Genomic DNA, 22,894 nt, shown 5'->3' on the forward strand with positions numbered 1-22,894 from the left:
AACACTAGCTTCCAATTCAAAAACTTGCACAAAAGCATAAGAATGAGAGGTAGCACTAGCTACTTCACAGTACAGATGTTGCCTGTCTCCCATACCACCAACTTAGACTTGCTTGAGCAATCAGACAGAAAAACAAACTCAATCAAGACTACAAAACAGTGGCTGGTTCTAATGAATTGAAACAGTAGCTCAGTGCTCAGATGCGTGCCTTTGGTCTTCATTATGCAGCAACAGTGATGCTTAAAGCATAAAGATTAAATTGTGTGATTCCCTCCATGCAGGTGCATATTCACAGCACCCCACAGAGAGCAGCGCAGACCTAACAGACAAAACCAGTCATTTTCTAAGGAATGCAGAGCTTGTCAAACTTCCACCAATGGCACAAGGGCTCTGTTACCACACCTCTGAATTTGAAGTGTTTACAGTGCACGTCACAGGTCAGAGGTTCCAAACAAACAATATTTTTCCCTAGGAGAAAAAGCTGCTACTGTCATCTGGACTATGCAGGAAAATACAAGGGATCTCTACTGCCTGTCACTTTCAGTCATCACCTTCACCTGAGCTTTGTTAGTTCAGACAAAAAAATCTCCTCAACTGTGTTTTCCAAATTAGGATGGCCACACACAAGGAAATGAGATGTGTTTTAATTTATAATATTTTTACTTCCTTGTGATTTTTTTTTAAAACATCTTTGAAAGCAACAAAATTTGCTGCCTTACATCTGATGTTGCTACACCAACTTCAAATACTGGGCAATAGTTTTACGCTCAATTAGAAACAGCTGGAGACACAAACTCCATAATCTTTCACAAACTAGATTGTAAAGACTGTAACCAGAATAAGTACTCATTTTATTAACTAGCATTTTAGTATTCATTTTAAGTAATTAATTTCATTAACACTTTTTTTTAAAGTGTAAAGAATAGTAATGTGCAACTTAAAGGTGTAGCATTCAGTAAAACTGTTAAAGCCCCTCACATTCTACTCCTACAATGAAAAGTTCAGATGAGACAAAGTGGAAAGAAGCCTAACAAACTAGAAGTACAGAGTTGGCATAGTTTATTTTCTTTGGTTTTTACCAGAGGAATGCTAGCTCTACACTGCTAGCAAGTGCATAAAGAGGAATCAAAGGCAAAAAAAAAAGCACAACTGAAATTATTCACTTTTTAGATAACTACTACTATTTATAGATGATGATACAGGTGTATAAGAGCATAATATTCAAAAGTATTTATCTCCACAACAAGCCCCAGAACTACTATATCCAGACAAGCTGAAAGCATTTAATTCATTGACCAGGAATGAAACCAGCAGCTGTAAATGAGTCATGCTGCTCTGCTACCCTAAAGCTTTCTTTATTGCATTGTTCCCACAGATTTTCTCTCAAAAGAGCTGAGACAAATATGTAAAACTGGAGAGGAGGAGGAAGCTGATGAAATCTGTTGTGCGAGCCACTTTCAAGATGTCAGCTTACTTAAATAAAGCATCTTCCTGCTGTACACGTTTTTTCAAGTAACATGAAAGGAAATGTAAAATATTCCTTAAACTATATAAGCTATTCAAGTGTCTTAAATAAGTTACTAAGCATGTTTTCCCAACAGTCATTCAAAATTTTAGTAAATATAGGCTAAAAGTGAAGTGTCACCGATCAAATTCTGAAAATGCCACCTACTATTAACAACAGTATCGTGTACCTGAATTCCAAAGTATTAATTTTCCTTTGTGATTTAATAACATCAAGCTGATAACAAACCACAGAAAGAGGCTAAAATTAAGACTGAAGATATGCCAAAAATAAATGTATCAAAATAATTTTTTAAAAAACACAAAAAGAAGGATTGTGCATCAGACTAGATTTACTACTATTTTTTCTTTTTTTAAAGTTATGCCATTGGAACACTATCACTCTCCAAAAAGAGCGATTGCTTCTCAAAAAGAGACACAGTATTCAACATACTTAATACCTTGAAAGACTTAAATGCAATCAGGTTTTCCTAAGGCCTCAAGAGGGCACTGCCACTTTTTAGTACACACTTAAGACAGCACATCTCAGATGTCTCTCAATACATGCTTTTTCTGTTATTATTATATTTTAAAATATATACTTACCTAAAGTCCATGCAAAATAATACTTCGGTCTGGCAGCCATGAGAGACACATACAGGTAGAAAAACCTCACAGGCCATGATGCCGTAGCTCTGAAGTTATCATCAATGTTGTATTCCACAGGCAAAGTTTTTGTAATAGTCATGTGGAAGAGTAAGGACAGTCCACAGATCAAGAGTTTCTGTGCCACAGCTATCTGAAAATTTAAGGGAGATTCTGTCAGCTTCATTTTTTTGTTTATCTTCTGGAAACAAAGGAAAGTTAAAATCTTGCTTCCCTATACAGACATATACATATCTTAATTTTTCAGTAATATATATACTAGCAACTTTAAAATAGTTTATAAAAATATCTCTATTTTACAGAAACTTGAGGAATATTATTACATTGATCAAGTTGTGATAATCACTTCTCATGGCCAACACAATAAATTCAGTCTGACTATAGCGAGTCTTTAAAAGCCCTTTTAATAACCAGAGCACCTTTTGCAAGTCAGGTTTTTTTTCTTACTTTCTTGTCAAATTACAGAAGCAATTAAATTGTTAAGACATCATAACACAAAACAATCTAGGACATAGTAAGATTATTACTGCAGAGATTCCAGAACAACGGCAATTCTTCAGTTTCTTTTCCAGACCCTTTGGCATAATGCAGGTGCAACTTCTGCCCAACTCAATACATCAAACACCTTTGTCAGATTATCAAAGCATCTAAATTCTAAACCAACTATTGAAATGATTTATGAATTTCAGCCCAAATTTGATCCAATCAGTTCTAGATAGACCTGTTTTCCCAATCAGAGTGATCAAGCTACAGTGGTACAAATAATATGCTCACAGATGTTGTTCAGATAGGACCTACTCAAATTTTTTCAAAACTCAGCTTTGCTGTTACCACCACAGTAAAGAGAATGTATCTTCAGTAGAACTTTTCTAAGGTTCTATTATAAAACATACAGAGCAGTATATGCCTGACACTGACTGCTCTAAGTCACTAGTCTGATCCACATCCCAAGGGCAGACATCATGTTTTGTGAAAGACCGCAGTAACATGCTAAACTAAGCACCAACAAGAGAAGCTTGAGAGCTAATTCACTGAAATGCAATTTTCAAGCTTTTATTTTATGTAATCTCAATATTTAAAATTTACAGTTTTAATTCACATTCCATTTACACAGATACTAAACTTGACAAGAAAACAATCAAACTACTTTTGTTTGAAGCATCAGAACAAAAATATAACCAGAATCTGTCTGTGCTGCTTCCAGTACACCCACCCAAACTTTCAAAGGTAAAATCCTGCTTCACTGAGAGTTCTGCTCAACATCTAGTTCCAAAATAAAGGGCAATTTTTTTCCACAATACAGAATGAGGCAGTAAATGTCCAACTGAAAGTGCACACTTTGGTAAGACACACAGTATCAACAATTCACCCAGTTGCACAGATGTACCTTTAATTCAGGTACAACCTGACTAAAGAATTAGACTTGGAAAAGCTGTAAAACAGTGAGGGTATTTTTGGATCTTGCATATATTTCACTTGGCTCATCTCAGAAAATATTTCAGAGAGGATCAGGAATCCCAGTGATTTAAAATAAAACATCAGCCAGATAATTCAGGGGGCAAGTATCTATTAATGGTTAAAGCTGGTGCTTAATTATTTGTTTGTATGTGCTTTCTAATGAACTTCATTTTAATACTTTATTCTATTACAAGATTTCAATGTGAAGAGCATTAATTTTCTAAGTGTTCCTTTGTTATTCCAGAACTATTAATAATCTCTTTGCTACAGCAGAGGGAAAGTTCGGCTGGCTTAACACCTTCAGGATCTTAAACAAAAATGTATGTTCATAAAATCAGTTACTACGAAAACTAATGATTCTTTAATTCTGGTATGTATCTGACAAATGCAAAAGTCTGGTATTTGTAAGTATTAGCAGGCATCACCCCAAGTTCTGAAAACATTTGCAAGGACTGAACTTTAGGGCCTAAGTCATAATTGCAAGTCATGTTCCATTCTGCAGGAGAAACAATACTTACAAGCTGGTAACAGTAACATGCAAGTTAAAACGTAAGTATGAATATATAAAATAAGTTCTTTCCATCTGAAGATGACCATAAAGTCTCAAAAAATGTTTTGGACACTTATAATGTTATCTCTGTTCAAAGACCTGCTTTGTGCCACTGCCTGTGTTTGTCAGTTTTTCTACTAGCAAACAGATGTCACTCACCTGCCTATTCAACACTAAATATGCTTTGTATTTCTCTGAAGGTTCTTAAGTAAATTGTGGAGGTGAAAACACCTCTTCTACAAAAGAGCATCAGAGTTTCAACAAAATTTATTTTAAGAAAAAATAATGAACTCATACCGTACCCTGCCATAAATTCAACTTTTTTTTTTCTTTTTTTTTTTTTTTTTTAATTGCACTACTTCACTCAATAATTATAAGTCCCAGCATGCTGATACCACTTACAGGGATCAGAATCAGGGATAACAGTGTCATTAGAAAACCATGGTGGAGATAATCTCCCACCTCTACAAAGTCAGGGAGCTGCTGTTTCCAGACTGGTTTAAGCAGAGTTTCTGAAGGCCAAGCCAAACACAGGCTCAATGCAAAGCAGAGTCCTGCCCTGCCTCCACTCCATTTCTGCAGGTTTGGCTCATTTCCCCGCTCCTTGGACTGAGTCAGATTAGAGAAACAAATCAGATGAAAACCTAAATTTTTGGCATTTTGCAGGGGGACATTTGTTGTTTGGAAATTTTTTTGGTGGAAAGGTGTGGTGGTAGGTTTTGGTGGCTTTTTGTTTGTTTTTTCACAACAAGTTAGTTTCAGACAAATCAAATTATCTGACTGAAAGTACAACACTGTGCAATGACACCAACAAAATCATTGTTCAATTTTTCAATTACCTACTGAAATGTATTTGGTAAAGCATTCATTCACTTCCTATTACTTAATTAACCTTTCTTTGCCAAGGCATAAATGGGAAATCACTGAATTGCACAGTCACATAGGAGGGTTGGTCAATTTTTACAAGGATGAAGTAATTTGAAGTTTCTTTTCATTTACTCTTTTAAGTTTTCAACATAGTAAAATAACAGTTCTGTTAAGGAATTAAAGACAGTAAGATGCAGAATAACTTTGACCTTTCATGAAGAAGCACAAAATACAAATTATTTTACAACAAAAAGGTAAAAGACCTGTCTCATCCAGTTTTGATGAACAACTGGGCATACCTGAATAAAAATATGAAATATGATCAACACTGGGATGGGAAGGAGGTACTAAAGCTAGAAGACAGTGCCAGGACAAAACTAGATGTGCATAAATTAGATAGAAATATAATTAGGTTGAAAGCTAGATACTTAATTGGAGAAAGGGATTCAGAAGCAGCTTTCTAATTGAAGAAATAAAGGTATTTCTTTCTAACTGAAGAAATAGAGTGCTCTGAGCACTCACAGAGCTCAAAATATTAGAAATAAATTACTGCATAAACATGTAAAACATATAAAAATAGATGAAAAAAAGTAGAGAGTAATCTTCAAACATTTTATTTGAATGAACTTGTTCTTAATTTGATAAAGAATCAGTACATAATACATAATATTGAACAGTATTAAAGCACATTATTCTGGGGATGTTAGTACCTCAGACAAAAAACTATATATATTTAAGCAAGAACATTATGACCTGTAGGAAGATTCTGCATAATAAGCAAGAAAGCAGATATCTGCTGACAGGAATCTTGTATTTTAAGGGTAGCCGTAATAAAAAGAAACTTACAAAGACAGATATTAATTTCTGAGAGTTGACACCACTTTGAGCACCAACAACTGATAGCTTGCAAAAAGGCACAATAGGAGGGATATAAGAAGCAAGTTTTAATATGGTGACTTGATGCATTTAACATGCAATGAACACAGCAAAAGTACTAATCCAAGTTAACATCATGCAGTCAACACACACAGTATAGAGGAGGAGGCTGGCATGAACTACTTCAGTTATGTAATCGTATTTAACAAGAAATGAAACTTTCTGTAACTCAGCCCAAATATTCTTTTTTATTTATGACGTTAACATTTGCTGATCCCCGCTACATTTCAAATTTTTTTGAGTTACCTAAAAATTTATTCTTCTTGAAATAATAACAAATTTAAAATATTAAAAAAGTTAATGGTATTTAAACATTCTTCTAGAACAAGACAATGAATATTTTAATTGATACAGCAAATGCAGTAAAATTGTGTCATTCATCTTTCTCCAAAAGCACACAATACTCACTGGTGTTCTAAAACGCAGCCAGATTTCTCTAACACCAGCTGGGAAATGAAGTATCAGGAGCATAAACAGCTTCTCTTTGTTTTTATGTCAAAAGCTAATGCAGCATAAATTGCAAAAGTTTCAAGCATCTTAAGAGCAAATAATTTTAAGGAAAACCACTTACCATAAAGAAGAAGCCATCATAGGTTTGTATTTATTTCTATTAACCGTATGCACATTACTAGCAAGATTATGTGGTAAAAAGCCAGAAGTCCTATCAGGCAATCAGTGGATGTGTGTCCAGAAGTACTGATACAGGTACTTCAAGGTAGGTTTGGTTTACCTCCATTCATTTGCAATAATTTTACTACATAACACTTTTCTGCAGAAATAGGATTTTAGTACACAATATTTTCCTGGACCAAGACAATGTTTAGAAACAAAACTGCCTGCAGCTTTGTAGATACAACTCATCAAAGCAGAGCATGGGCCATGTGATGCTGATTTACAAAAGGAATTCTCAGTGTCTTCCACCCTTCCTAACTTGTTCCACAGCTCACTTGTGGGAGCTCGTGTGCTCGGTCAATTTGTGGAGCATATTGAAGTGTTATCCTCCAGCCAGGAGTTTAGATTCCAGTCATGCAAATTACTACATTCATACAAGATGGGTAGAATGAAATCTGTGCAAAGACTCCTTACCCACTTTCCAAGGATGGAAGTGGTTGGAGATGCCCCATCCTACTGGGAAGCACACCCTGTTGGCCCAGCTGTGGGGCTGCAACCTATGGATGGTAGGACAGGACAAGCAGCTACATGTGGGAATGCCTCCATCTGCTCCAGCAACAGCTGGTCTCACAAGATAAGCAGAGCATGGGCAACTGGTGCTGGAATTAGCAAAAGCCATGCATGAGAAGTGTTCTAATTGACCCCATGATAATTCTGCCTCTTACATGCGATTAGAATTATCTTAGGCACATCTAAATTTAAATGCCTGTTACATTACTATTTAAGACAACAGGAGTGGAAAAATAATATTTAATACTCTAGGCATTAACATAATTGGACCAAATTTTAAAAGTAACAATTTTTGTGAGCTTTTGATTTGAATTCAAGTAACACAATCTGTCCTGTAAAGCATGATCAACTGGACTATCTTCTCTATGTATGTAGTCTCTTCTTCAATAACAGACCAAAGGAAAAAAAATACTTAAGTGTCCTGGAATATTGTTCATAGTGTTATGGCTAATACATCTTTTACTACACCTTCAGATCAAAATCCATCTTTAATACCTCCCTACATGACTGCAAGCATGAAAAATGAAACACATTCTATGACTTTTTCAATTTGTTACATATGACTGGGTTTTTATGCACAATATATGCTTTGAAGTGAACATGCATGAACAGTTTTCCTTTAAAGATGGCTTTTTACCATACAAACTTGTTAGGAAGCTCCAAATTAATCTGCTTTTATCCACAAGATCCAGACTGGAAACCATGGAGAAAATCTGCCTTTAAAAAATAAGCATATAACTTTTTGAACAGGGAACTATTCCGTTGATGAATGAACTCCAGATTCAGCGCAGCAGTTATGCCTGTAAATGAAGAGTGCAAACCAAGCTTTCCATGCAATGATTCCATAAGCATCAGCACTGCAAGAGTCATACATCTTACATTTGGGGAAGGATCCGTTTGTTCATACTTTGTATCTTCCTTCCCATTTGCTTCAGACTGTTGCAGTTGGTATGATCTGCCTTCAATGAAAGTAATATAGTCTTTGTAAGAGCATAACGGGCCTGCCAGGATACCCATGAAATTACAGTTGTAACTTAAATACTCCAGTAGACTTGGCATGCGTCTGTAATTCAAAGACAAGCAACTCGTGAGATGGATTGTGCAGTTCTTCAGGATTTCTATAGCAGGAAAAGTCATACTCCATGCTATCACTCACTCTAACTGCAGTAAAAACCACATGGACAAGAACAGTTTGTCTGTCTTTTGTAATCACAGCTTGAAACATTCTACACATAGCTTTTCTTTCCAATCCATACTGGGCATTTTGAGGCAGGCTTCCTGAACTCTCCTGAGTCTCTCCTTGCCCAGTAGAGATGTTTGACTAAAGCCGAGCCCGAAGAAGGAAAGGGAAGGCTGTTTTCCTAAGTGTTTGTTCAACTGTATTAAGGTCTCTATTTTTGCCCCAACAATTGAATCAATAAACAAAGGTTTGGGTTAACTGGCAATAATTTCATTTAAAGCAAATGTCTCAACACTCTCTTGCCCAAAGCAACATACTATTTTCAAGTGTCCTGAATAAAGAAATGAGAAAAAGCAAGTTAAATACTGAAAACCAGAATTTAACAATGTTTCTTCACCAGCTACTTCATATGTATACTGTTTACTATCTGATATGGCATTCATTTGCATAGACTGCATACAACTTAGAATGTTTCTTCTAAATAACTATAAAATCTACTCCTAGTGATATTTTTCAGAAGAATAGATGCACAAATTAAACTAAAAATATATAAAAACATGGATCTGTTTTGCATCGTCTTGTAAACTCTGTCTTGAACCTGAACTGTAGAAACTGCACAGAGCATTAAGAAAATATACAAAATATCACCAAAGCAGAATGTCTGAAAGCCTACCTTACAGCCAAACACCTCTGTGATGGAGTCAAGTCTTCATTTTTCCGAAACATTCCTAGGGAAGAGGACAGGAAAAAGAAAAAAATAAAGGAAAGCTAAATCCCCCCACATTTTACTCAGCAGAACAAGCCTCATGCTGCAATGTAATTTCTTAATGCCTCAAGCAATTTCAGAGCTATTATATCACATAACATTTTTGCTGGAGTTGGATCAAACAATTCTTACTGACAAAATTACAAACTCTCATATCTTCAGTTATATCCAGTAGTGCCTGAACGTGAAATCACATGGATTTCAGGAAAACATTACGACAACTTAAAAAATGCATTAACAAAAACAATTCTCCTACATTAGCCAAGACTTTAAAGGTTTTAAAACACTATTTCCAATTCTGGAAACAGGACAAGCCCAAACATGGTCAGTAGCTACTGCAGTTTTGATGCATAAAATGAACACAGTCCAAGACAGCAAGTGGAAACTTATGGCACACCTCAAGAACAGCTTTGTGCTGCAAGTAAAGGCTGTGACCAAGCTCCAGTGAAGCAGGCACAGCAATAAAGGGTGCCACAGCCTTTTTCCTGAAAACTAACAAGAAGCTCTAACCCCTGCTAGCAGAAGGGGGCAGTCCAAGTCTAAGTTCAGCAGCAAGACTGAGTTTACCTTATTGCCATATGTGGCTATTTCTGAAATGTGGTGACCTATCGCTGAAAAATAGTCTTTAAAATCTGTACTCTTATGAAAGGGAAAAGTAAAAAATAAGACTTACAACATTTTCATTTCTTATGAAATACACTAATACACTAAAATTCAGGGGAACAAAAAAAATAGAGCTCCCTCCTTCAGACAGCCCTGGCTAATACCAGCCAGCACTGCCTGCCACAGTGACCACTCCAGCTCCTCCTGTGGCCTTCTCTAGTAGCTCAGACATTCCCACATGCAGCCATTTCCTGCTGTTCACATTCACATTTTTTCTTTGCCATTGCAAGTACTAAAAACTTTATCCACATAGCTTCCTAAAGGAAATCAAATTTATGGGATTACACTTCAATTATCTTCCTCCACAGCAGTGCTTAAACCCAGCAGCCAATCAAGTTTGACAAGAGAGCAGGGCAATATAAATATGAAATCCTAATGTGCTTTACAAATATAAGTGTTTCTATAGAAGATAGAAAGAAAAACCTCATAAAAAGGTTGCCTTCAACCCCACTCCTTGATGCTAGTAAATCCATAGAGGGGAGCCCTTATACTTAATCCAGGGTAAATTTCAAATGGAGCCAATTTTTTTTTTTTAGATATCAAAATCAGTCAGTCTTACAACAACAACAAAAAATATTAAGGAGCTGATTGGAAATAAAAGCTAATTTAATTCTATGACTCGTGGAAACACTTGTTATCTACAAAGAAGGAAATTCTGTTGTCTTAGTGTGATTAGAGTGTGGCCATGATCTACCACACACTTATAATTTCAAAATCACACTTTAAGTCTTCAACAAAGCTGAGAATACAGAGGGAGTTACCAACTTGCCACCTCCTCTCTTTCAATATAACCCAGGAAATGCCTTCCTTGGTCCTGATCCTTCACAGTCAAAAGTTATCTCCATTCAGACTCATTCAAGACAAGAAACTGAAGAACAAATTATGACATCCAAATTTCATGCAGCACCTTTGATGCCTCAGGTTTTAGCTTTTACATTTTTCAGATTCTGTGCTGCTTTAGTGTGTGGGTCAGGGCTTCATATTAAGGGATGATAAGCTGTCTTCATGGAGTGGGTAGACAAAACAATTCCTTCTCTAGCTGGGGACCCAAGCCAATCCAAATCTCAGGCCCAAAAGCATAAACAACGGACTGAAGAGAGAAAAACAAGAAGGATGGGACTTCATAAGCTAAAACTGTAATTGGACAATTAGCTCCAATATGCTAATGGACCAGAACTTATAAGAGTGTGAGACCCTGTGACCAGTTATCCATTTTTGTGACCATTTTGGGTTCACCTGGGGTGTAGCCCTGGCTGGGCCCTTATGCTGCCCAAGGTGGATCCATTGAGGCCTCCTAATAAATAACTACTTTATTCTTTAGCTCCATCTAGTCTCTGTTCTAGGTCAGCCTTCAAAATGCATCACCTTCTCTTCCTCATCATTACATTCTCACATCTTCTCCTTGGTTCTGTAGCAAATACTTTTATGCTGATAAAGGTGCTGAATAAAAAATGTGGAAGAAGCATTTTGAAAGATTCTGTACCCTCAAAGGCCGTAATATTACAGTTCTCAGGCAGTGAATCTCTGAATTTAATACAAACAGAAATTTAACACAAAGACACCTATGGATGGATGTAGATCCCACCACATAGCTAGTGAAGTGTCTCATACAGAGCCTTCAGTCTCTCACAACCCACACAATGCAAACTGACTGGAGCAGAAGCCTCCTTTGCCATTATATTCCATACAAGTATTTTACCCTGAAGTCAGAAAGAGGAAGGGATCCAAATGAACTTGCATAAAGCCAGATTAGCCATTAAGTAAAGGTAATTAGTCAAATGAAATATTTCATATTACAAAAGTGTGACAAAAAAGAAGGAAAGAACCTCAAACCTGAAAAAGAAGACTAACCACTGAAATAGGATCTATGGTTTTGGAGAGGTAGAAGGAAAGAAATGGTCTATTTAAAACAGTTTAGTTATATACATATAAACATATGAAGAAGTCATTTAAGGCCCAAATAACTTTGTGAGCAATGCACTTGCTGTCTAAAACATACTGCATCCAAGTAAGCCTCCATTAAGTTTTCATTTCCTTATCTCACAGAGGTTTCCCTCCAGCCAGCAGATTCTTTGAGGTCAAGTTAGTGGCTTTCCTTATTTTGTTGGGGCTTTTTAAAAATGCTTTCTCAGTGCCTTGAAGGCCCATTTATCATCTTAGCACAGCATGCAAGAACATGATGATCTCTGTCATTCTCCTGAAAACTTTCAGGAAACTACCACTAAGATTTTTTTAATCAGAGAAAATAAACATGGAAGAGGTGCTCTTACAGTGATACTTATTCAATATGAGATGAACTAATACACATTGACTACTTCCCAGGGCCATGGGAACAGAGACCTGATAAACCATAGCTGCTCCTGACCTACTACACGCTGGAGATGAAGAACTCCCACTTCAGCAGCACACTGCTGCTAGGGAACTCATGAGGTTTTGTAGCATTCCTTTGGGGATTTAAGAATTACTTTTGTTGTCCCAAAGCAGCTCTTTCTTACTACCAAAGCACACAGCAGAGATTAGAGAAAATGGGTTTTATCGAATATCTGTTAGAGAGGTGAAACAAATTGGTCACTCGGCAACTGTAACTCCATTTTCTCATCTGTACAGCAGGAAATATTCCTATGTTCCTTCCTTGGTAAAAGAATTATGTAAATAATCAGTTACAAATTTTTCCTAAGTGGTCTAGATCACAAGGAAGTTCTATCCTTACATTCTTTCTCAAGAGCCCATATCCTAATGGTAAGAAACCCAACACCCTTAGGCACACACCACTACCCTGCCACAAAGACTTTATTATGGGATATTTTGACTACTTCTGAGCTCTCACTACAACAGTGCTTACAAACATATCACCTCAGCTTTGTGGTTAAATATATCCACTTTTATATTTGCATGGAAATCTGGCTGATCAGTAACTAATAATGCTAAGGCACAGGCTATATGTTAATAATAAACATAAATCCTGTTGCAGGCTCTGTTACAATTACAGTAAATTTTGTAGTTGTGAAATGAATCAACAGCTGAGCCCAAATGCTTGCTGTTATTAAAATATTTTAAAATCCAAAGACAGACAATAACAGTTTTAGTTGTTATTACTACATTGGCAGCAACAAAGGCAAATAGGTAGAATGCCCACTGAGCAAAATTGAAAAAAACTACAAAAAAAGCAACAAAATTTACAAGTCTTCATATCCAGAGAGCCATACAAGCAAAACAGGCACAAAACTATACCTGAAGACTTAGAAGGGGAAAAATACAATGTAATTTCTTTAGCCACTAAGGACACATATGATAAAAAAATAATTTGGTAACTGATACTGAAACAATAATCACCATGCTGTTGCTATCATAAGAGAGAGTACATTTAAAAAAATAAAATAGAGCATTAAAAGGAACTCCTAACCATAATAAGAAAGCAACAAGTTACCAAATAAAAACCCCAAAACAGCACCACACCATGGCAGTTTCACTGATATAATTAACAGAAATATTAGACAGCAATGTTTTTTGTTAAACAGCCACAAATTTCTTTTTCTCCCTTAACTCTGTTATTCACCTGTAGTGTTGCATAAATAAATCTAAATCTTGCCATAACGAATTAATATGGATATCAGCAGTTTCCAAACTATATAAAAACATTTCTGCCTTTAGAATATACATGTTAGATGCCAGGGGTAATCAGCAAAAAATACAAACCAAATCTTAACAGACTGACTACTCATTTTTGGTATTGCTCATTTGAGTTGCAAGGTAAGAGCTATCAAAGAGTGAAGTTTAATATGTAGATCAGAATACATGAAAGGCATATTCCAAATCTCTTCAGGTGTAAGTTTGTGGTCCATGCAAACTTCTGTAATGTTTGTATCATACAGCAAGCTTAAAGTACAGAATCACAGAATAGGCTGAATTGGAAGGGACCCTCAAGGATCATCAAGTCCAAATCATATGCACTTAATTTCCCTGCTTAAAAAATCCCTCACAGTCAGAGCACAAGGGTGTAACAGTTACAGGGGTAGCTGTTATTTGTGTATGGGATTATATACTAGTCTTCAGCTTGGAATCAAGCATATCCACTTAGCTAGACAAACACTTGAATATGCAGCACGAGTGAGTGGCATTGTGGCTACATTTAGTTCAATCCAGGACTTTCAAATGAACCCAGCTGAAGACAACAAACTGGCTGCCATGGAAAGATCAAGTCCAGAAGACTGGCCTTTACCAAAAACCAACCTAGCGACCACTGGTGTCTTGAAGTTTACCAGGAACTTCTAATACAGCAACATTTTTTTTTTCAGCTGTTTATTTTCATTACATTCCTTGGACATACTGGTAAAAAAAAATGAGGATAGAAAATAAAATAATTGTTGATTAATATAGCCAAGCTGATGTGACTAGAAGCTCAGAGTGCCATTAATCACTTAGAATTATTTGCAACATTATCTCTTCTCTTGTCACTATACCTCTAAGTAATTTCCAGTGGAAGCATGTACCTTTGTACAGTGAACAAAAGCCCACTGACAGCAGGGCTTGTTTTCATTAATTTTTCATGAAGGATCGCTTTTAGGTTGTCTAAGGTTAAAAAACTTTGCTTTAGTGCAATCTTAGTCTCCCCAGCACATATTTTCTTATCATCTCATGACACCAGACTATCAGTTGCTTCTGAATTCACATTAGTCACATCAACTTTTCAAAGTCATGTTCACAACTGCAACTACAACCATCCAACTCAAGGAATCTGCTAAACTGCAGACACAACCAGAGAATTTTTTCCAATATACTGTTAGCTACTCCTCAAGGGCTGACAGAATTTAGAGGTCAATAAGGAACAAAATTTCAAGACTTATATTGAAAATTCAGTGGTATCTATAAAGAAATCTGGAAGAAAATACAAATTATCTGAATTAATTTAAGTAGGGAAAAAATCTAATCTAGTTCATGATGAAAGTTAAGAATAGCACTGTCTAAATGAAACATTTGTCTCAAGATTGCCAGGAACACTCACATGCTTGTTCCATACCACCACTCCACTATTTGTGCATGATGTCAGCAAATTCAGAATAGTTCTTTCCCCTAGCAAAATAATAGTAAGAGGAAGCATTCATGTTTAATACTAGGACTATTACTTCCTTATAATAACCGAATTTCCACTAACCTCTGTATTTGTATTACAGTTGATTATAGCTTGCAAAATTACTGCTTCAGAATATATTTTCTTTGGAAGGTAAACATCAATGTCTTTGACCAGCTACGTAAGCCCAGCATTATTTATTTTCATTCATACAAAAATACTTTAAAAAGGTCTTTCCCCAACTTTTCATATTCTTGAAAGTTTTCACCCACAGGCTTCTCTAGACAATGACACTTAACAAGAACAGAAAAAAAATGAAGCACCAACAGCACTAAAGCTAGGATGCATATGAGACAGAAACACCTTAAACTTCATGCACAATGTTAATAAGCAATTTCAGAACAGCAGATGTCTTGATCCAAGTATCTGAAGCTACACTCCCAAATCTTCAACTGACATCTGTAGCTCCAAGTGATTCAAGCTAATTGGACAGATTTATTAGATGACATTTTCAAACTTTTAAATGAAATTGACTCCTCTGAATTTCGAGGTAACTAAAAACCTAGCTATCCTACCCATGAAAGCCAACATTAGGATTCACTGTCACAACTAGGGCCCACTTATCTGATGGATACATCTGACAGGAGAAAAGACAAACATAATTAGATAATCTCCCTGTTCACAACAATCTGTTAGCTGTGAATGTAATTATGATACTAAACAAAATGAAACACACAAAGGTTCTATAAAATTCTGCATAAATGGCACAAACTAGGGAAGTGCTCAAGAAATAGCATTTTACAACAAAAGGTGCTCAACAATTGAAATGACGTGCTTTTTCTATCCATCTGCCAGTAACAGAGGTCTCTGAATCTGGAAGTTCTTTAGTTAACTCCCACAATCAATACCCCAGCCCAAAAGAATATCATTGCTCTTTAGACATTGACTGCAGAGTGTCACTGGTCTTCTGGTAAGTTCTATCTTCTGCACAGTGTCAGCATTTAAGAGCTTCTGTAGAGTCCAAGCAACATTTATCAGTACTTTCATTAACTAGCATTAATGAAACAATTAGACACAAAAACTTATTTTGCCTTAAAACACAAAACTGGTCTAAAGTAATTCACTGACTCGTGATGAACTTTGGTAAAATTTATTTTGTATGGAAAATAAAACGCAGTAAAGAAATCTTACCATCATGAATCTCAAATGCCAAACTAGTGATCTTCTGTGTAATTATCATCATTGGACTGTCATGAAAAAAGGAAGAAAAAAACAATTTAGATACAAATTCAGGATTTTCTTTCACTTATAAATACCAGGGGAAATTTATATTAGGAGTCCAGGTTAACTACTCTAAGCTGGAACATCTTCAATGCAAGAACAAAGTGTTTAGTTTAGTCACTCAAACCATTGAGCTTTCAATGCAATGAGAATTTAAGCCTTAAATGCAGTATTTGATAACACGTCTTTGATCGCTGCATTAGGTTCTACAAATACAGCTGAAGTGTTTCACATCTATTTTCTACTAACATAGCTTTTTTTTTACAGGGAGAAGAGTAAAGAAAAAAGGACAGACCAATTATATTCATCACAAGATACAACAGCAATAAGCAAAGGACAAGAAAATTATAGCGAGGTTGAATACTAAAATAAATTATTTAGCTATGCAGTTCACTTTCATGGTTTCTACTAACATTGATCCTATCTTTGATTTTTCCATCAAGAACTATTATTTGCTCCAAGTAAACATACCTGGCAAAACAAAAACCCAGCATAATTATGCCAGCTCAGTGTTCACTTTGTTCTGAATTTGGTATACTTAACTGAATCTCAAACTGTGCAAGAAATACTCTGCCCTGGCTAGCCAAGTCAGTTTTGTATTGAGAAATGATACCATTTTCATAGTATTTAAGAGCTTTTGTCTGATGTGAATCTCAACATTATGAACCCCCTTCCTGTGGTAGGGAAGCAATGGGGAATGCATAAAGTAAACTACAACAATTTAGAAATTTAATTTTTAAATCAGATCTCAAACACATCAGGGGTTGAATTTGCCTATAAGTATACAAGCTGGAGACAAAAAAACCCCACAAACCAAAAAACCAAAAACAATGACCAAATAAAAAAAAAACAAAACCAAAACAAACAAACAAACAAAAAACCCTCACAATAAAATAATAATGCTGTACAATGGGCACTTAGTTTTGTTCATGTCTTGAGTGCACTTGGCATTTTTATAACATATTAAGTTGGCACAGAAACACAAATCCAAAAGCCACCAAGTCCTCCTTCATTAACAAGGCAGTATTTTGCCATATGCTTCAGTCCATCAAATTGATTTTCTTTTTGGGTAATGGTTAAAATGGTTTCAAAGCACACAATTATTCCCAATCCTCAACATGCAATCAGGGGAAAAAAATTTCTACGGTACTACCAGTGCCCCAAAATCCTGATATCAAGACTAGAGTGACACACAAGTGTCATAAAGGAAGAAGAATAAACAGGAACAGATAGTCTGGTAAATCCCTCATATCTTTTTCTAGCATTTAATCTGTAGGCCCAGTGCTGGCAGAAATCCCCAGCTGACTCTAAACATAATGGTTTTCCTTCTGTAAGCAGACATGTGACAGCATGAGTCCTGCCTGGTGGAAGGATGGAGTTCAGGAGGAACTCAGTCAGCCCTTACATTAATTCCAGCTGATAAATCTGTCATTGTTATCATAGCAGACCCTGGTATTCTATATTTTTTTTTCTCCTAAAATGGCTATTCCAGCATCATCAAATATTTGGCTGAGGAGCAAAAATCTAGAGACTAAAAGAGGAAGAGTCCTTCCTGGCACAGTGAGGCTGTGAAGCAGGATTTTAACAATCCCTTTTAGGTGCTGGCAGAAAGGCAAAGGAGGCAGCTGGGATCTCTTAGTACTGCAGCCAGGACCACACAGCTCTGCACAAGCAATTACATCTCCAGCATGAGGTGTCCCCAGCTTTCTTCACTGAGACCTTCCTTCAAATTTTGAGCAGATTTTCTCAGCTTGGGCACCTCAGACAAGCGCTGCATGCTAGGAGAAATATCTAGGTAAACACACATTAAAGCTCTTTTGGGGCTAACCACTACACAAATCCATGCCAACATCTTTAGAAGAGCTTGCTCATACTGGAGCTCAGCAGCTAGTTAGGCAACTTCAGGGGTTTTTTTGAGCTTACTTTCTTTTCCCAGAACCAGAGAAAGTTTTCTTTCTGCCTCTTTTGGAAGTAATCGCTGTCTCATGTCAAGGGAGCACATGCATATGCCAGAGATTTAATGTGGTGTGCATACATCAAGCTCCCAGATTGGTGCATGAAAGGGTGGTTTAAATCTGCCATCTCAAGCGTACAATCAGACAGTTGGATCTAGGCTTCAGAACAGTTCTGTCCAGAGCACAGAGCTCATAAATCATGGAATGGTTTGGGTTGGAAGGGACCCTGAAAATCATCTACCTCCATCACCCCGGCCCTGAGCAGACACCTTCAATTAGATCAGGTTGCTCCATCCAACCTGGCCTTGAACTTCTCCAGGGATGGAATGTGGGAATGTTCGGACGTGTTTAGACCTAACAGAAATCTCTGAGCAACCACCAAACCATCAGAGCCACATCTGAAAGCAGTACAGTTCCATCTGAGCGATGGTGTGCTCAAGCACTACTAATTATTTTGAGAATGAGAACAATAAAGTGCAATTACACAGTCAGTTTAGAACTTTGATCACTGCCAGGGTTGTACACTTTGGCCCTACAGTGAACTGGAAGGGACAGCATCTGGATTAAGAGTTTCACTAGTAATGATTAAATTAAATTCAGCATTAGTAAATCTAGTGTCTTTATGCATGTGACTGTGTTGCAAGCTCTCATTCTAGCCAGTGAAGATGTAGTCCAGAGTCAGGGGCATCTGACAAGTGACCCAGTTCACGCTCAGGTAGACAGTGGTGGGTCAGCTGAAATGCCCTCCAGCCTCTACTGTCCACATCCATCACATCTCTGCTGACTACAATTGGAACTTGAGTATCTGGCTTGAAGGCAGACACTTGGATCTAAGACAAATGTAGAAAGATGTTTTAGAAGATAAGAAGATAAAGATGGCAGAAAATATTAATTCACCCATAAGAGCTTTTGGCTTCAGCCTACAAGTTAATTTTCTGGACTACATGCCTGTTACCAATAAAGACTTAAAAGTAACAAGGCTATCAAGTACAATTCTATCACAGGTTATGCTAAACTACAAAGACCACTGCCATTCACAGTATCCCTGGAAAGTACTTAATGCATTATTTTAAGCAGACCAGCAAATACTCCTCATCTCTTCCCCCCCCCCAACACAGAATATACATTCTCCTTTAAATCAACAAAAACATTATCACAGTAGCCAACTTGTTTGTAAGAAACTTGTTTGTACTTCACTACTCTATGTCTGCAGCAGAAAGAAGAATTACCAACATGGTTTATTTTTGTTTTGCCCATTTAATTCTGTTTTGCTCCTATACAGTTCAAGTCAAATACAGGTATAAGTTCAAGATATAATATGAGGGCACACAGAGACAAAACTTTCTGTTTCCAAGGTCTCTGTGACTATCTCGACATCCAGATGCCTGTCTCCTTAGCTTTCTCCTTCTGGAACATCTAACATAAAAGGAAAGAAGAAAGAAGCTAAAAGCTAAATTCCATAAAACGTTCAGATTTTCCTCAAAAAGTGCTATCAGACTGTGCCAGGCAAGTAAGTACACCAGACACAATTCAAGGTTCATCATGCTGTCAAGGATGGTAGCAGACACTTTAATGGAAAAATCAGAGAAAAAAATCCCATAGCTACCAAATCCTTTGTACCATTAAGACAGGGACAAGAGGCAATAGATTAACATGTTAGTGGTTCTAACAAGAACAATTGTTCACAAAAATTCCCAGTTTGTCTGATTAAAGCATACTTATATATTTGCATGTGTGCCAATACACACATACATGCTCAGCTTTCTCCCAGAGTTTTAAAGGTTGATGCAATTAATCTAGGGGCAGGTGGGGGTGGGGGTGGGAAGCAAGCATTAAAAAATCTCCTACATCAACAGACACGGTATCACTTAGGAGGAAAAGATAGGAAGATTATTTTTCTCCTTACCCAGAAAAATCAGCAGAATACTGTCCATAATCAAAGATATACACCCTAGTAATTTGGCACACAGTGAGGTATCCTAAAGCGAAAACAAAGCAATACCTGGAAAGACAATGGGGGAAAATTTCAATTAAAAATCAAACATTTCTCCACTGAGTAAAGTACATTTTCAATAGAGCTTGATCTCCAATTATTTCTAAAAAATATTACGTAATAGGAATCTGTAATTACACTTTTATTCTGACTGAAGTTTTTTTGGTAATGCTTATTCCATGCAAGCACATACTTTTTTATTTGAAAGTGTGCAGTATGACCATATAAATTCTATTGTCAGTAGCCAAAATATTTATCCACATAAAGCCTAGAATCTATAATTGTAAGCGCCACTGCAAAAACTGGAAGTTCTATAAAGAGAAAATTAATCTGTTAAAGTTGTTGGTTTTGTTTTGTAGTTCAGAGTTAATTTTTGTCTGTACGAGCATAGAAGTTTGGAAAATTATACACCAAATAATTTCCTTTGCATGTACTGCTATGCATTCAAAATTCAGTACCACAAATCGTATTGCTGCTGTTTTCAAAAGAACTGGAAAAGGCAAGTAATTTTCAAATGCACATATTAAAACACAGTGGAGTGAAAAATGAACAGGATGTCTTTTGTCTTCTATTAAGCTGATCCTGAGCAAAGGTAAGAAAAACCACATATACAAACTACCTTATGAAAGTGTTACATGTATGATAAAATTAGTTTTACATACCATTTTCTCTACAACGCACTAGTGACAACTGATTTGCCAATACACCTCATAAAATCTGCCAGGGATTCTTTGAAGTCCAAAAGGACAGTGAATGCCAGCAGGACCTTCACTAATCCTTTAGGTGTTTAATGTATGAACTGTACAGTCTGTATTTCATGTTCACAAGACTGATGTGCAATCCCTGCAGCACACTGTATAATGCATCCAAAATCCAGTTAGAATTAAAATACTCATTCAACAAACTGAAAATCACAGCCAAGATTAGGTGAACTAGTGAGGGACACTGCAAGACAGCTTTGGAACATGACTTTCTTTTCCAGATAAATATTTTGCAAAAATTCGTTAAGAAAATCTAAGGTCTTAGAAACTATTCCTCAATCTGACATTTGCAGTTTAACCTTTAATTGAAAAATGTGTTATAAATAAACCATTTAATATTTTAAAGCATCCAACTTTGAAATTATAGATTACATTATATGCCATTAAATTACATATGCTTTGGTTAAAAAAAATTTAGATGGTCTGTTTCAGCCACAGTTTATTTTCTGTTTTCATTAACATTCATAATTCAGAAACAGTATTATACTGGGTGACTAACTGGTACAAAAATGCTTATAGTAAGAATATGCTGGCACAGGTTGTCCAGAGAGGTGATGGGATGCCCCATCCCTGGAAACATTCAAGGTCAGGTTGAATAGGGCTCTGAACAACCTGATCAAATTGAAGATGTTCCTTGCAGGGTGGACTAGATGTCCTTTAAAATTCAATTCCAACTAATCCACAAGTCCACAAAATAAATAATAGTCATCATGACCAACATGGTAGGGGTTTCTCACAACATTCAGTTAATACTCACACTGAAGTTGAAGTACAGAAATGGAAGAAAGAAATATAAAACACCTTAAACTTCACAATTTGATTCCAAATTTCAGTCTAAAACAAAAGCTGTCTTCTGACAGAGCAGTGAAATTTGCTGCTGTTGCACTTACCAAACACAACTATGAATCTTAACTATCTTCCAGCTATGTCAGCCACAGTTCCAAGTTACACACAGATTGGAAGACTGCAAATTTTTAGTTGATGAGTAAAACACAGGAACTTGCAATCCATACAATGCTTTTCAACTTCCAACTGCATCTCTGCACATTAGTCATGCCACATCACGTCCCTTGTTCATGAGAAATGTAATTTCACCAAGCAAAGTGCAGCAATATGTTCTCCCCTCAATAAACTTAAAAGGTTTATGACAGCTTGCATCATTCCTGATGTTTCTTCTGCAGGTTTGTAGTGCAACTTGCTGATCATCCTAACTCTTATGTAAATCCATCTTTAGTTAAAAAAAAAATTAGATAGGATCTGAAAATGTTTTGAGAACTTTCTAGAGTACTCTTAGTACATGTTTCTTGCTCTCTTCAATGATTCATTCATCAACCCTTAGATAAGAAAATTGATTGAAGTTTTGCAGAGCTCAACCACATCAAGTTTTACTGAACTACACAGCTAATTACAAGCGTCACACAAATGCAACAGTTCTACCCAAGTTTCTCCACCAGTAGAAAAGCAATTGGTCTTAAAAGTCAGTATTATCTATACTTGCTTCTCACTATATAAAGTTCTTGGGAGCAGAAAGATTAAAGTATGTCACACTGAAGACAAACAGCTACAAGCACATCACAACATGGTTATTATTACAAGTAACTTTTATACAAACTGACCTGCAATGAACACTGCATTATGTAACAAAGACACAAAAACATTAATTTAAGTATTTCTGAGACTAATTCTCAGGATCTTTGTCAATACAGCCTTACTTTATCTATCAACAGATGCACCAACTTCAGACACATCTGGGAGACACTGTAGCATGTACCAGAAAGCATAACAGTGATATGTTTAACTCCTGATTAAAAGTTAAAAAAAAAAAAAAGAAAGAAAGAAATTAAGCAAACAATACTGGATAACCTATTACATAGAAGAGGTTTTCCTGTATAAGTATGTAATATAATATTTCAATTCCTTACAATTTTTAACATCTCAGAACACTAAAAACAGGATGCAGTATGTTCTACCCATAAAATTTTATCTTTTCTTTAAAAAGAAATAAGTCAAGTAAACTACTCAATGTTTTTCAAAAGTATATTCTAATGTATTATAAATGAAGTAC

The 22,894-nt window shown here is 36.2% G+C and overlaps 1 protein-coding gene and 1 long non-coding RNA gene across 3 annotated transcripts in view; one reads left to right on the forward strand and one right to left on the reverse strand.

Annotated features, from left to right (window-relative positions):
• LOC144246078 (uncharacterized) overlaps nucleotides 1-16,508 on the forward strand; it is a 35,085-nt gene extending 18,577 nt beyond the window's left edge. Inside the window, exon 2 of the long non-coding RNA XR_013339762.1 lies at nucleotides 16,388-16,508. This is a non-coding gene — a long non-coding RNA (uncharacterized LOC144246078). The remainder of the gene's footprint in view (nucleotides 1-16,387) is intronic.
• MBOAT2 (membrane bound glycerophospholipid O-acyltransferase 2) overlaps nucleotides 1-22,894 on the reverse strand; it is a 92,048-nt gene that overhangs the window by 14,959 nt on the left and 54,195 nt on the right. For both annotated transcript variants that reach the window (XM_077782417.1, XM_021525441.2), the window contains 5 exons: nucleotides 19,982-20,077; nucleotides 16,031-16,086; nucleotides 9,016-9,070; nucleotides 8,042-8,225; nucleotides 2,110-2,302 (listed from right to left, as the gene is read on the reverse strand). In XM_077782417.1, the coding sequence (XP_077638543.1) occupies nucleotides 2,110-2,302; nucleotides 8,042-8,225; nucleotides 9,016-9,070; nucleotides 16,031-16,082 (484 nt within the window). In that variant the 5' untranslated portion in view covers nucleotides 16,083-16,086; nucleotides 19,982-20,077. The remainder of the gene's footprint in view (nucleotides 1-2,109; nucleotides 2,303-8,041; nucleotides 8,226-9,015; nucleotides 9,071-16,030; nucleotides 16,087-19,981; nucleotides 20,078-22,894) is intronic.

Source organism: Lonchura striata, chromosome 3, assembly GCF_046129695.1.
Source record: "Lonchura striata isolate bLonStr1 chromosome 3, bLonStr1.mat, whole genome shotgun sequence".
NCBI lineage: Eukaryota > Metazoa > Chordata > Aves > Passeriformes > Estrildidae > Lonchura > Lonchura striata.